This window comes from Thalassophryne amazonica, chromosome 17 (assembly GCF_902500255.1).
Source record: "Thalassophryne amazonica chromosome 17, fThaAma1.1, whole genome shotgun sequence".
Classification (NCBI taxonomy): domain Eukaryota; kingdom Metazoa; phylum Chordata; class Actinopteri; order Batrachoidiformes; family Batrachoididae; genus Thalassophryne; species Thalassophryne amazonica.
The window spans coordinates 44,475,259-44,491,450 of NC_047119.1; the positions used below are offsets into that span (position 1 = coordinate 44,475,259).

Here is a 16,192-nt window from a genome sequence, read left to right on the forward strand (position 1 = left end):
GTGTGTGTGTGTGTGTGTGTGTGTGAGAGAGAGAGAGAGAGAAGCTGCAGACAGACGTGTCTGTAGGTAGGGTCGGGCGCTGTGTCTGACTGGTCAATCACAGAGCAGGAAGACAGTCAGTTAGCCAATGAGAATTTTCCTTCAGCACGAGCACAGATATTGATAAGTTTTATTTGGATCATGCTCGTGCTCGTCAAAAATGCTTTATCCGTACCGTATACTCACCTGAAACGAGTATCTGGCTCAACCCTGAAAACTACTGACAAAAAATGAAATATTTGACAAGAAAGCAGTTTTTTAAAAAGGTCAAATTAATGTGTACTTTTCTGTTGTGTTCCAGTTGTGATTACAACACAACTGAACGTGAAATCTGCAAACACATTCATATGACTCACAGACATTTTAATTGCATAAAAACTGTAAAATTGTGTGATACAGGGGAAAAAGGCATTGAATGCTTCTCTCACACGTGCAACAAAACGGACGCAATAGTTGTCTGTCATCACAACCTTACCGCTAAGCAATCTGTGACAGACCAACAGTTTATGAGTACTTGTGATTACAAATGCTTTTGCTGTTGATCTTTTGTGTGTGTGTGTGTGTGTGTGTGTGTGCGTGTGTGTGTCTGCCTTTACTACCAGCCAGAAACACTGACAGTGCAGAAAATTGCCCCAACCAACCCTCTTCGATAACCGTGGGCCTGTCGCGACTTCACTGACCCATTACTCACAACTTGTGCATATTCAGTTTTTATACCCCAAATAACTCCAGTTTTTTTTTTTTTTTTTTGGGGGGGGGGGGGGGGGGAAGAGCCCCAATGAACTGAAATCACTGACACATATGGAAGGTCTGGAACAAAATTTTCTTAACTAAAGGCTTCAAAATTAAATTGTTTGTAAAATGATTGTGTGAAATGGACTATTAGACTAACTGTATATTTTGGACTAAATTGTGTGCCCACATTAGTGGCACACAGTTAAGTCTTATAGTGTTAAATTAACACCACAGAAAGTTCATTTGGTAACATTCAAAATAATGTTAAATCAAGATTGCAAGCAGGAACAGAATTAATTTATGTGATCAGAGTTTATTTAATAACTGCAAAAATGCAAAATGTTAATTTAACACTGCAAAATGCATAGCGACCTTAGAGGGTTGGAACGATGCGAGTACACGGCGCTACAAGCACACATCAAACAAGCGTCCTTTAGATTTCACTTAACTGCAAACTAACAGTAAAATTTGACAAAACTGTTCCATATTTGTAGCTTTATTCATTATAGAAAGAAGAACACGTCATAAAGCTCACCGCTCTCTTTTCATTATCGATCCAGATCCATATGTGGATGCATTTGAACAGGATCCTTACGTGGATCCCGATTCGCACTGAAATTTAAAGGTTCTTTATCATCAGATTTAATTAAGATCTACTCAGAATTTTTAAATGTATTCTTCTGTGGTGGTCATGTGACCTCTTTGGCAAAGGTAACACATGATCACTGAAGCAGCACCAGATAAAGTCCAGATTTCCTTGAGATTTTAATGGTCCCTGAACTCAGCACAGAGACTCGGATGTCTCGTGCACTTTAGGCGCCATTAGTTGTGGTACTTGTGGCGTGAGAGTGGATATTGATTTTCCTGATGGGCTATGAGTGTCCAAAGTGCAGACAGTGACGGACAGCGGCGGATGTTGGCGCAAACGCCTTATCTGTGCTTGTGGTGCTGCGTTACATGAAGACGACACTACAGCTGACATGATTTATAAACGGGGTTGGTACGAGGCAGACGCCGTGCCTCGGCTCAGCGCCCGGCGACACAGCTGCTCGGCCCGACCCAACAACAGACCGATTGTCATGTGGTTGATGATGACCTCAGACGCTGCACTGTTCCTGAGACACACAGACAGACCGATCTGATCAACCAACCAATCAGCACGTTGGTGCTTCTTACCCAAAACGATGGCCACCGTCTTCAGCAGAGACATCATGGTATCTCTGTTTCGTCGCGGCCCCGAGCTGTGCCGCGACATCCTCATGGTCCTCTGGCGCACGTACACAAAAATGTGAGCATACAGTGTCACCATGACAACAAACGTGACCAGGTTAAAAACCGCCCAGAAGACCAAGTAGGAGTTGCTGTAAAGAGGCGCCATGTTGGAGCAGGACTGGATACTACAGATACAGTTCCAGCCAACGCTGGGGATGGCCCCCATAACAATGGACATGGTCCAGATTATGACGATCACCACCACAACGCGCCGGTTACTCATGCGCGTGTGCAGCTGCATGCGGAACACGGTGATGTGGCGTTCGATGGCGATGGCGAGTAAGTTGGCCACGGACGCCGTCAGGCTGGTGTCGATCAGGCCTTGACGCAGCAACCACGTGGAAACAGTGAGACGCCTCGTGTTTGGCCCCGTGTTGAACATTAAGTAGAAGTAGGCCAGTCCGGCGAAGAAGTCAGCAGCAGCCAGGTTGGCCATCAGGTAGTAGATGGGGAAGTGGAACCTCCGGTTGACGTAGATGGCAATCATCACAAGAAGGTTGGCCAGCATGATGAAGATGCACACCGTGATGCCGAGTCCCATCACCAGCCTGCTGACGGTGTTCCAGTCAGTCGCCAGGTATTTCCCACTGCGGTTGTAAAAGAAGGCAATGGTCTCATTGTAGTAGCACTGCTCTTCGTCCATGATGGCAAAGGCGCTTTCTGAAAGGAGAAGAAGAAAGAAGAATTCACAAAGTGTTGAAATAGAAAAATCCTCTGTAAAAACCGAACAACTACTGATGAGTCCCCAGAATATGACAAAATCAAAGTCTGAAAGTAGCTTAGTTTGTTTTTATGACTGTAAGAGCTGCCTCTCTCTCTCTGTCCTTTTAATCTGCATATTGGTGGGAAAACATAAAAAGGCAAATTTGGGATTTATTTCAGCCTCAACCTCCTGTTCTCTTAAATGAAGCAAAAGTGGAAGTGCAACATCTTGCAACTCCTTGAATGGCCACTTGAGGTTGGCTCCAAAAGTGAGACCACCATGTAGACCAGGGGTGGCCAAGTTCGGTCCTCAAGAGCCACCTTCCTGACACTCTTAGTTGTCTCCCTGCTCCAACACACCTAAATCCAATGAAAGACTCGTTAGCAGACTTTTAATGAGCCTTTCATTGGTGGCCTTTCAGGTGTGTGGCCGAACTTGGCCACCCCTGATGTAGACAGCAGATATAAAATATTGTATATAGACACACACACACACACACACACACACATATATATATATATATATATATATATATATATATATATATATATATATATATATATATATATATATATATATATATATGTTCTCCACTCAGATTGCAATAGCCAATCACAGATTAGCCTTTATTCTGGCATGCCTGGTGCCAGAAAGTTATGTTGGATCCAAAAGGATCCAAAAAGGCTAGGACCAAAAGTTATATTGGATCGGTTCCCACTGACCAATAGCGTTAGAGCTTACTGCCAACAGCTAGCCAATCAGCGCATGGTATACAAATGTCAGGAACTAGCTGACAGACGCTGGTTGAAAAAATGGCAACAAACATGTCAACAACAGCAGAAAATCGTCTTCCAGTGAGGTTTGCTGAGTTCACAGAGGAGGAACTGGTGGAAATATTGAACTCCAAGGATGCCAAAAACACTAAGAAGGTACTCTGAATCAATCATATGCTGTTCACAACAAAATAAATTGATCTAATTTACTTGACTCTTTGTTGTTTGCTTAATTTGGGGGGGGGGGGGGGGGGGGTGGAGAACATAACAATTGATGGATGGCAAGTTGTCCAACATAGAGAAATATTGGATTCAGAAAAGAAAACTTTTATTCATCCAATATTTCTGTATGTTGGACTCCTTACCATCCATTATTTGTATTTTATATATATATATATCCACCAGTGTGTAGGGGTGTCTCACATCGGGGTAAATGTGAGGCATTGATGTGTAAAGCGCTTTGAGCGTGTGATGCTGATGGAAAAGTGCAATATAAATGCAGTCCATTTACCATTTACAAAGAGTTGTAATCCACTTTACTAGGAGAAGAAGAAAAATCTTCGCCTTAAGCTAGATTTTAACCAATGCTCCACACCCAAACAGTTGGTGGCGGGAAAGGTCTTTAGGCACTTTGATATTGTCTCTGGTTATGACTAAGCTCTGCATTATGTTCTAAGGACAGTTTAGCAGTCAGACATAGTTAAAACCTGCACAGTGTTCATGTATGCCAAAATGGTTTTTAGAAAAATTGATGACTTTTTTCAGCGTGAGTGTGAATGAGTAGCTGTGTGTGTGCATTTTCATTTATGTCAACATGGTGTGTTGTTCAAAAATAGATTGTGTTTTACATTTTGTATGTTGTTAATAAACGGCAAATTACATACAAAAATCTCATCTCCTATGCGCTTAATATTTAAATACTTTAATATATTTCAACATTTACAGACTGAGTGCAACTGAGTGAAACAATTTAATTGTCATAATCTGTGGACCCCCTGACATGGCCTTGGCCACCCCCTGGCCACCCCAAGGATTAAAGTCTAGCTCCGCCCCTGAGGATCAGCTATATTCCTTCTCACAACAGAAGGTCAGAGTGCATGAACCCTCTTTTCTAAAGAAGAGAAAACATGAAGGGAAAGAAAACACACTGGCACAATGCAATCTGTGACCTCACCACTAGATGACACGAAATCCTACACAATGTAGCTTTAATGATTCAAGTGACTTCATGTAACCAAGACATATTCATCCATCCATCCATTGTCTATCCCTACTTATTCCAGTTAAGGGAAAGACATATTCAGTGATGTGGAAATGCTCCTGAATCATGTAAAGAATGGTGGCTGTGAAAGTGATGATTTACTGTCAATTCAAACTGTGCCAATAACTGTCACATGACTTTTTTCTATTCAGTAACTTTGGGTATTTTATTAAACATTCTGATGATACAAAAATTGTTCATTTGTATTTAATTCTGAATCTTTTTGACACTGTGTATTTAAAATTTAGTGGCGGTGATAATTCTGAGCAGAACTGCATGTCCTAAATATTTCCCAGAATTCCCACTTACACAAAACAAGCATTTAATTCCCATGAAAACTGTGAACATTCCCACAGTTTTTCTTTAGTCAACATGAAAGTAGATTCTTGTTAATCTATGCCATCGTTTTTTTGTTTTTTGTTTTTACCAGGAAGGACAGAGTGGCCTGGAAACGCTTCACTTCATCCAGACATGGTGTCTGATTGTTTTCCGCAGTGATAACTGAGCCATAGAAGCCAAAGCGGTGAAGGTTTACAAGATCAGAAAAGATTTACATGAGTAGTGGAAAAAAACACTGTGCTAAAGGGTGTGAGGACAAACCTACTGGGTGAGAATCCACCCAAAAGGTTCGAACCATTCGTGCTGCCTGGACTTTAACCAACAAACAAATTAAGGTGATTAAAGCACGCCAGAGTTCCTACTGTATGTAATAATCCACTCTTCTGTGGTATGGACCCACTTTCATGAAAATGGGTGCAAGAACCCGTCAAGTTTTGAAGCAACTCTGGTTGAAATTTTTTCTTCCTCAACTTTCTTTAACATTGCAAGACAGAGCTTTTTTTAGGGTCTGAGAACCTGGCTGAATGACCTTATTGTTTTTGTGCTGATTTCAATTTATTTAATTTTTTTTCTACACGCAAAAAGTCAATGTACAGCATAAACCAGGCGGAGTTGAAATGTGAAATTTACAGGGTTAGTAGCTCTCTTGGCCCTCTACCTGTATACAAAAAATGGCCAACGAAAAACACTAGGTGGCACTATAACTAATAAAAATATGTTGGCATTAGTGACGTTTGATCCATGAGGTCAACAATAGGAAAACTTTATACCGTGCCGATCGGTGGAGTGAGCCCTATCTAACCCGTAGGCCACGTCAATTTGTGCCTCAATTTTTTTTTAGCAATACTGAGAAATATGCAAACTTGGCCCTAATTAATTCGTCTCTGGATTTTTGATGTAAAAAAAAGCCACAGGTTTTCTTTGGTTCGTGAATCTCAAAACTGGGGGGGGAAATATTATGTGATATAGGAAAATAAAAAGTTTGTTTTGACAAAAACAACTTCTAACTTTTGAAATTTCAGTCACACATAGGAAACGTTATACTGTTGTGATCAATGGAGTGAGCTCTTTCCATTTGTACAGACCACACACAACACTTTTTTTTTTGCAAAATTTCAAAATATGCAAACTTTTTGACACACCGAGGCCTGACTGATGTCAAAATGTTCTCTGCTTCATGAGTCTGAAAAATTGGACCAGAAATGTTCTTTTTTTTTCCCCTCTGTTTGCAATGTATACAAAAAAATTTCCGGTGGACTAAACTCTCCGTGGTTGCTGGGTCATTCTGCTTAAACGTGGTATGAGGGAAAAACCACAAACACGCAGTCAAGCGAAAGTGCCCACAGCCCCTCCCATGGTGGAACACAGTGACCAGGGAGGTGCCTATCCTATGATAGAAGTACCAAATCCTCGTGCAGGAACAGCAGGACATCGATCAACCATGCTCGTATATCGAACATGGAATGCTGATGATATCAAAGCAGCAGTCGACATGATACCATCGCCACATGTCGATATTGAGGGATTTATGCAGGATATAGAAAACATTAGAAGTTCTTACCACCTTAGTGGACCTGAAGTCCAACAGGTGTGGATGAAAGCATGTGGCCCTAAATGGAGTCAGATACGCGGAGACTGGAATCCTGCAGACCAACAAGGCGTACCACTGACACATGATGATCTAGTCTTGAAAACAAGAGTGGAAGCTATGATTACACGTGCAAAAGGTGTGTTAGGACCAAAGATAAATTATACTGAAATTACCAGGACAACTCAGAAAGAAGGAGAACCATGGACAGAGTTTAGCAAATTTCCAACACCACAATATCCCTTTCAAGTGATTCATATGGATTATATACAGCTAAGTAAACATGAAGGGAAGGAATTTTGTTTAGTCATAATTGATGCCTTCTCAAAATGGGTAGAATTGTTCCCTACAAAACATGCAGATGCACTTACAGTGGCTAAGGCATTGTGCAAAGACATCATTCCACGATTTGGAATACCAGAAACAGTTTATTCAGATAATGGAGCGCATTTTGTTAATACAATAGTGCAATACGTAGGAGAAGCGCTACAGGTCAATCTCAAAAATCATTGTGCTTATCATCCACACAGTGCAGGATTAGTGGAAAGGACAAAGGGCACAATAAAAATAAGATTAAGGAAATGTATAGAAGAGACAAAACAAACCTGGATTGAATGTTTGGACCTAGTAAAATTGTATATGAGAATAACACCAACACCATCAGGGTTAACACCATTTGAGATACTTTATGGACGACCATATCGTCTACCAATTTTGACATGGATACTAAAACAGCAGATGAGGAACAAACATTAGCAAATTTTATGAAAAAGACATTAACACAGAAAGAGATAACTTAAACACATTTACTGCCGAATAATTTTGATCTTCCACAGGACGGCCTTCCAGTAGTCTAGCCAGGAGACTGGGTGTTCATCAGAGTCCAGTCCGTTGGGAAGGTCTATACCAAGTGCTGTTAACAACACCAACTGCAGTAAAGATAGCGGAGAGATCAACGTGGATACATCACTGTAAGATACAGCGTGTGTTGGCGGCCTCCACAGTGTAAGGGGAAGTCTGGCTACAAAGGGAGTCTATTTAATTAGCAATAGATTGTCTCAATGCCAGTGAAGCAGGGAGATCCTTGCACTATTAGGTGAGGTGGTTAACAACACTGTATCCTAGCAATCATGACTGAACTACAGCAGACCCCGGAGCGGCGTGCTCAGCGCCGCCGCTGCCGGACTGTTGGTAGGGCAGCCGGTTGCGTTGTGATCTTAGTGTGTTTCGTGCTCCTCGGATTCCTGGCCTGGTGGTTGACCCAAGAATTGCAGCTCACTGTGGACCGAGCCAGAGAACAACGCAAGCAACGTCAGAAGAGGTTTATTCATAATGTGAATGAGACAGATGGACACCCTCATATATACCATACTAATATGTGGTACAGATATGTTCATTTATTGGCTATGGAATTACGTTACTAATTGTTATGTTTATTCGCAAATACCTATATCCTCAACACACCCAGCTCTGACGGCTAAACCGTACCCTGCTAGGGTGACAGAATGTCTTATCATACGGATGCATAATCAAACTGTATTTCGGGGGCAGCAGTTCTCAGCAAATCTGATAAGATGTAACACCACTTGCCTCAGTGCAACCACTTATATGATAGGGATTTCAACAGAGGACGTACAAGCGTGCCCAAGTGCTGCTCCATTGACTAGACTGAAGGGAAACGCAAAAATATCATCACGTTAAATTGTCATCACAACGGCCATTCCCAAATTGCTTTTACGGGACAGGGAATAAAACTGTAGGTAAAATTAAGAAACGTCTGTGTACCCAAACGTATGTTTTATCAAATAATTTAAGCCTAGCCAAAACATAATATGTGGATGGTACTTATCTTCATCACATTGGACGGGGATGTAATTATACAGGCTCCTGTCCATGGGGAACGGATGAATCATGTGCTTATGTTAGTAAGTTTTTGCTACCACCTGTAAATGGTACTCCGGTGTATGATGACATCTATTGGCTTTGTGGTTCCAGACTGTACATGAGTCTCCCACCAAATTGGGGTGGTGTGTGTGCACCTACCCAGGTGACTGACCATACATATGTGGTAGCAAAATCGCATGGTTTTAGACTTGCTTACTGGTTCACAGGGAGGAGTTTGTGTTCTGCTGAACACAACATGCTGTACTTTCATCCCAGACTCCATTCATTCAGTGGATATGCAGGACGCATTGGAAGAGCTGAATAAACTTTGTGATGCAATGCATAAAGACACCCTAGCCGTGAACCGGTGGAATCCCTGGTCCTGGTTGACTTTAGGACCATGTTGGCAGTTACTATTGAAAATGGTGACACCAGTTATTATAGTCCTAATTCTGATTGGACTTTGCATGTGTTGTGTGATCCCTTATATCAAAACAATGGTTGGCAAAATGGTGTCAAATACATTTGTACAGTGTAATCTGGCCTTCCAACAAACTATGCCAAAATATCAAGCATTGAAACAGTCAGACCTTAGTGGAGAAAACTATAATGACTGTACTGAGAATTATGATGATATTGAAAAGCTCACAACTCCAGTTCAAGCTTGAACTGTTGACGTGATGAGTTAACACACTCTTAGCCTATGAAGCTTTAGCTGAAAAAGTAATAAGACAAGTGGTGTAGTCGAATAATACAGAAAAACGGTTCATTTATACCAGTCAGCCGAAGTGATGTATGGTGGTGTGGTGATAACAGAATCTTTGACAGACTGCCACGAAATGTGTCAGGTTATTGTGCATTAATATCATTATTGTTACCCATGACCCCTGAAGACGTTACGACATATGCAGCCTCTCTTATTCCTGAGGATTGGCAGAAAGGCATAGCCAGACATAGAGTAAAAAGAGATTGGAAAGGAGTAGGAAATCCAACATATATTGACGCAATAGGAGTCCCCAGAGGAGTGCCTGACGAGTATAAACTGGTTGATCAAATAGCAGCTGGATTCGAATCTTCCATCTGTTGGTGGTGTTCAATTAATAAAAACGTGGACAGAATAAACTAAGTTAATAAACTAACTACCTAAGCTGGGTGATGCCTACTATATGTTTAACAGGCGATAAACAGGTGGGAAATGTTAAGGATTTTATATATATATATATATATATATATATATGTTATCACTGTTAAACATTTGTACCTTCGTCTTCTTTCTTATGAAAACGGTGTTGTGCTGTTTGCACCTAACCCCGAGAATGTGTTATTCAACCTTGTTTTAGCATGCTGGGGTCAATCTGAACTGGGAATGAAGAGCTGGATGTACTTATTATTATTATTATACAACTTGTTTTTGTAGCCGCTAACGACTGGGAGTGAAGCATGACGGGGTCAGTCATGAACTGGGAGTAATAGACCTGAAGGTTGTTTTTGACTGTTGTGACGTGATGCTTAGTGTGAAGACCAGGACACTCCAGGCAGATGCACAACAGCTGATAACTGCAACAGACGAACGAGATGTGCTGACCTCCGACGATAAGAGTAAAAGAAAGAAACTGTTTGTCCTTACAGCTGCGCTTATTGACGTATGTGTTTATGTTACGGGAAGAAACTTGTCTCGCGTTGTCCCCCCCCTTAGGACAAGTTTTATGATGTAATGAGGGCATCTCTAATAAAAAGAGCGGGAGCACAGGCCAGACTTTAGTGTAGCCTTGGTGTACAGCCTGGCTGCACTCCGCACGTGATTAATTTGACTTTCTGTCTCACTGGTGTTTCTTGACTCTGTTTGTCTTATCAAAGGTTTTAAGAATGTTTGGAGGAGAAAATACCCAACAGGTTGGGCTTGGGGTGCAGCAGTGCATACTTCATCATTATCGTGACTGGCCTACAACCAATGTTGTAATCTAATGAAGTAGAACTACTGTGTTACTGTACTTAAGTATAATTTTGACCTATCTGTACTTTACTCTGTTATTTACATTTCTGGCAACTTTCACTTTTACTCCACTACATTTTGTCAATAAAGTGTATACTTTTACTCTGATACATTTCCCTTAAATATCTTTGTTACTACAATATAAAAGTAGAAGAAATTTTATTGGGCAATGCGTGTTTGCAGAGGTGAAAGTAAGCCGGAATGCAGTAGTACACCGTACCGGGAAGAGATATACAGTCTTCTACAGCCGGTACACAGGGATACACATCGGAAGAGCAACTTTCACCCCTGCAGCATCAAGTGCCATGTTTGACATAAAACAAGTTTAAAAGACAAAAAACTGTCTGAATTGGTTGAACCTGCACCCCCACTAAGGAAGAGGACTGACTGAAAAGGGGGCCATCTGCACTCCGGACTCCAAACATGCAAACGTCGACGTAGACACACACACACGGATCGGCTCCAGCTGGAGTCGAGTGCACGATCAGAGTTCATACACACTTAAGGGGAAAACTTCAGTACCAACAAAACTGGCTGGCATGGCTGTTTCATTTTATTTTATTTAAAATTTTCACGGAAAATCACTGTAAAAAAGCGGCACCATGTTTTGGATTCGAGAGCGCAAAGAGCACCGTGTTTGGTTGCTTCTCAGTGAGTGGTAGTGGTGATGTGTGCAAAGTTGTTTTTTTTTTTTTTTCTTAAATTTGGCAAACTGTGTATACAGTACATTTTGTAGAGTAAAATCTACTCTGCTGGGATAACATTTGGTCCCAGTCCAAATAGAGTTAGCTATGCTCTATCACAGTGTAAAATCAACTCTATCAAGAAACACTTGATTTGACAAGACAGTAGAGGGGATTTCACTCTATAATAGAGTGTATTTTACTCTATTTAGACTGGGACCAAATGTTATCCCAGCAGAGTAAATTTTACTCAGTAAAATTTACTGTGTAACTATAAATGACTGTTCTGTTTCACAAGAGCCCGGCTTTCTTTTTGTGTCGCCGTTTCACTCTCCACTCATTTTGGATTGCCTGCGTCCTGTTGACCCCAAAACGTGTATCTGCTGCAGATTGTGAATTATCCACAAACCATTAATGAAAATTTATGCAAACAGTGAATATCCGTGAACTGTTAGTAATTTTGCTGCAAACCGTGAATAAGAAAAGATAAACTTTATTGATCTCACAGAGGAGAAATTCACATGTTACGTCAGCTCTTAAAAAACACACAAGATGGGTGCAAGTAGAGGAAAATATCCCAAATCAAATATCCCATAAAATATGAACGCAGGCCTCGTAAAAATGTAAGTCACAAAATGTGAATATCATTTAGGATATATATTTTCTTTTGGTTTAATTAGTTTACGGATCAATTACTTCAGGAAATCTTGATTGCAAACCCTATCTCAGCAGAAATAAATTTTTTGGGGTGGAAGGGGTTGGAGGCGAGAGGATTCTCGCTTCTGGTGTCAAGCGCCGGCCCCGCTGGGTGTCACCCGCTCTGGGGACAGTGGCAGATGGGGAGTCTGATACACTTGTCAAACGATAACACAGGTGTCCTAAGGTGAGCTCAGGGAGGACAGAATCCTTCCATGGAGCAGAAGAGCAAAAGTTCACATGATCTTGATTTTTAGTACGAATACAGACCGCGAAAGCGGGGCCTCTATCATGAGCCTTCTAACTTTTTTGGGATTTAAGTAGGAGGTGTCAGAAAAGTTACCACAGGGATAACTGGCATTTGGTGGCCAAGTGTTCATAGGGATGTCACTTTTTGATCCTTCGATGTCGACTCTTCCTGTAATCATGAAGCAGAATTCACCAAGCGTTGGATTGTTCACCCACCAATAATAGGTAACGTGAAAGATCCCCCGCACTGCCGTGCAAGTCATCACGCCAATGCATTCCATGTTGTCTTGCTTGATGCCACGCTATATAAAATAATAATTTTGTAGCCGATGACGCATTTGCTTTCAGAACTTGGCTGATGAAACTATTCTCTCATCATTCCTAGAATGACAGAGAAATTATCTACAGCTGCAGCTTCTCTTGTGCGCATCTGTGGTGGAGAACGCATTTGGAATCTTGTCTATTATTTTTATGATGGAGCTCGATAGAGGAAGCTCAACTGCTATGAAGATCTGAGGGTGGAGATAGGGGAGCGAGACTGGAAGGTGGAGGTCATTCCTTTTGAGGTGGGATGCCGGGGTTTCCCTGCAGCATCGGTGGGTCGTTTTCTGAGGGCAGCTGGTGTTGATGGATGTCGTATGGTGGTAAAAGAAATGGGAGAAAGAGCAGAAGATGGCAGCACCTGGATTTTATGGGCCTGGGCGCAACAGGAAACAGCTGTTGCGGACCCACTATCATGAGGGATACTGAGCTTAATGGGTCAAAATCCCGAGGAGTGATAGCGCTCAGCTGATGACCCAGGCCCTGGGAAATAGCGCTTTTTGGTGTACTTTTCTCTCTCTCTCTCTCTCTCTCTCTCTCTCTCTCTCTCTCTACATATATATATATATATATATATATATATATATATATATATATATATATATATATATACACGAGGTCTGTTAGAAAAGTATCCGACCTTTTTATTTTTTGCAAAAACTATACGGATTTGAATCATGTGCGCTTGCATCAGCCAAGCTTGAACCTTCGTACGCATGCGTGAGTTTTTTTCACGCCTGTCGGTTGCGTCATTCGCCTGTGGGCAGGCTTTGAGTGAGCACTGGTCCACCCCTCTCGTAGGATTTTCATTGTCAGGAAAATGTCTGAACGGCTGCAGCAGCGCTGCATCAAATTTTTCAAGAAACTGTGTGAGACAGCCAGGTGGACACCATTCGGAAAATTCAGATGGCTTTCGGTGAAAATCCTATGGGCATTACACAGATTAAGGAGCATTACAACCGGATTAAAGACGGCCCACAGCGGCTGAGGGCGCGCCGCGCTTCAAGCGGCCATTGACAGGCTGAAATGACCAGATCATTTCCAAAGTGAAGGCTGTGTTGATCCGGGACGTCGTGTGACTACCAGAGAAATGGCAGAAAAGGTGGACATCAGCCATTTTTCGTCAGACTCCACTGTTATAGGAGATTTTGTAATGAAAGACGTGCAGAGGCATTCGCGCGTCAGGATGAAGCTGCAATGGTGGAGAACAAAAGCAAGTCCGTGTTGGAAGTCTCACGGGACATGTTGTGACATGCCCAGGTCTTCCACCATTCAGAAGATTCAGACGGCTTTCGGTGGCTTTTTAGTCGAAATTGTGGAGAGCTGGGTGAATGACGCAACCAACAGGCATGAAAAAACTCATGCATGCGCACGAAGGTTCAAGCTTGGCTGATGCAAGCGCACATGATTCAAAGGTACTGCTGGCCCACCACCAGAGGGCGCCCTGCCTGGAGTGCGGGCTCCAGGCACCAGAGGGCGCAGCCGCCTCACAGGAGCAGCTAGGGTGACAGCTGTCACGCATCACCTGCAACAGCTGTTACCAATCAGCAGGGGTACATCAGCAGGACGGCGTCTCCACCTCTTTGCCGAGATATCGTTCTACCTGGAAGGTAATATTCTCAGCTGACTGCTTGACAGTAACCTTTTGTGATTTTTGTGAGTGATAACAGACCTTTTTTCCAACGAGAGGTGGAGGTAGCTTTCCTGCCGTGCGGATTACTGGGTGCAAACGCGCCCACCTTTAATTGTGTTTTTGTTCCTCGCCAGCAGTACCAGGTCCGACACGCGGAGGCAGTGGCCACCTGGGAGTTCGGGACTTGGCGGCTCCAGTATTCCCGGGGTCTGGTGGCGGAGGAAATCGTGTGGTTCCGGTTCTGCTTTGGACAGGTGTCTCCTATCTTCGAGCCTGCCCACACGACACCTTTGTGAATTGATTCTGATCTATTGTTGTAATCTGTTGTATTTGTTGTGCACATTCACAACAGTAAAGTGTGTTATTTGACCTACTCCATTGTCCGTTCCTTTGCGCCCCCTGTTGTGGGTCCGTGTACCGACACTTTCCCAACACCATATAGTTTTTGCAAAAAATAAAAAGGTCGGATACTTTTCTAACAGACCTTGTATACATATATATACAACCCCTGGCAAAAATTATGGAATCACTGGCCTCGGAGGATGTTCATTCAGTTGTTTAATTTTGTAGGGAAAAAAAAGCAGATCACAGACATGACACAAAACTAAAGTCATTTCAAATGGCAACTTTCTGGCTTTAAGAAACACTATAAGAAATCAAGAAAACAAATTGTGGCAGTCAGTAACGGTTACTTTTTTAGACCAAGCAGAGGGAAAAAAATATGGAATCACTCAATTCTGAGGAAAAAATTATGGAATCATGAAAAACAAAAGAACGCTCCAACACATCACTAGTATTTTGTTGCACCACCTCTGGCTTTTATAACAGCCTGCAGTCTCTGAGGCATGGACTTAATGAGTGACAAACAGTACTCTTCATCAATCTGGCTCCAACTTTCTCTGATTGCTGTTGCCAGATCAGCTTTGCAGGTTGGAGCATTGTCATGGACCATTTTCTTCAACTTCCACCAAAGATTTTCAATTGGATTGAGATCCGGACTATTTGCAAGCCATGACAGTGACCCCATGTGTCTTTTTGCAAGGAATGTTTTCACAGTTTTTGCTCTATGGCAAGATGCATTATCATCTTGAAAAATGATTTCATCATCCCCAAACCAATTCAATTGATGGGATAAGAAAAGTGTCCAAAATATCAACGTAAACTTGTGCATTTATTGATGATGTAATGACAGCCATCTCCCCAGTGCCTTTACCTGACATGCAGCCCCATATCATCAATGACTGTGGAAATTTACATGTTCTCTTCAGGCAGTCATCTTTATAAATCTCATTGGAACGGCACCAAACAAAAGTTCCAGCATCATCACCTTGCCCAATGCAGATTCGAGATTCATCACTGAATATGACTTTCATCCAGTCATCCACAGTCCACGATTGCTTTTCCTTAGCCCATTGTAACCTTGTTTTTTCTGTTTAGGTGTTAATGATGGCTTTTGTTTAGCTTTTCTGTATGTAAATCCCATTTCCTTTAGGTGGTTTCTTACAGTTCGGTCACAGACGTTGACTCCAGTTTCCTCCCATTCGTTCCTCATTTGTTTTGTTGTGCATTTTCAATTTTTGAGACATATTGCTTTAAGTTTTCTGTCTTGACGCTTTGATGTCTTCCTTGGTCTACCAGTATGTTTGCCTTTAACAACCTTCCCATGTTGTTTGTATTTGGTCCAGAGTTTAGACACAGCTGACTGTGAACAACCAACATCTTTTGCAACATTGCGTGATGATTTACCCTCTTTTAAGAGTTTGATAATCCTCTCCTTTGTTTCAATTGACATCTCTTGTGTTGGAGCCATGATTCAGGTCAGTCCACTTGGTGCAACAGCTCTCCAAGGTGTGATCACTCCTTTTTAGATGCAGACTAACGAGCAGATCTGATTTGATGCAGGTGTTAGTTTTGGGGATGAAAATTTACAGGGTGATTCCATAATTTTTTCCTCAGAATTGAGTGAGTCTATATTTTTTTCCCTTTGCTTGGTCTAAAAAAGTAACCGTTGCTCACTGCCACA

At 42.0% G+C, this 16,192-nt stretch overlaps 1 protein-coding gene across 2 annotated transcripts in view; it reads right to left on the bottom strand.

Moving 5' to 3' along the window:
- The window catches only part of lpar1 (lysophosphatidic acid receptor 1), a 99,086-nt gene that overhangs the window by 45,178 nt on the left and 37,716 nt on the right, over window positions 1-16,192 (bottom strand). For both annotated transcript variants that reach the window (XM_034191952.1, XM_034191951.1), the window contains exon 2: window positions 1,951-2,706. In XM_034191952.1, coding sequence (XP_034047843.1) covers window positions 1,951-2,689 — 739 coding nt within the window. In that variant the 5' untranslated portion in view covers window positions 2,690-2,706. The remainder of the gene's footprint in view (window positions 1-1,950; window positions 2,707-16,192) is intronic.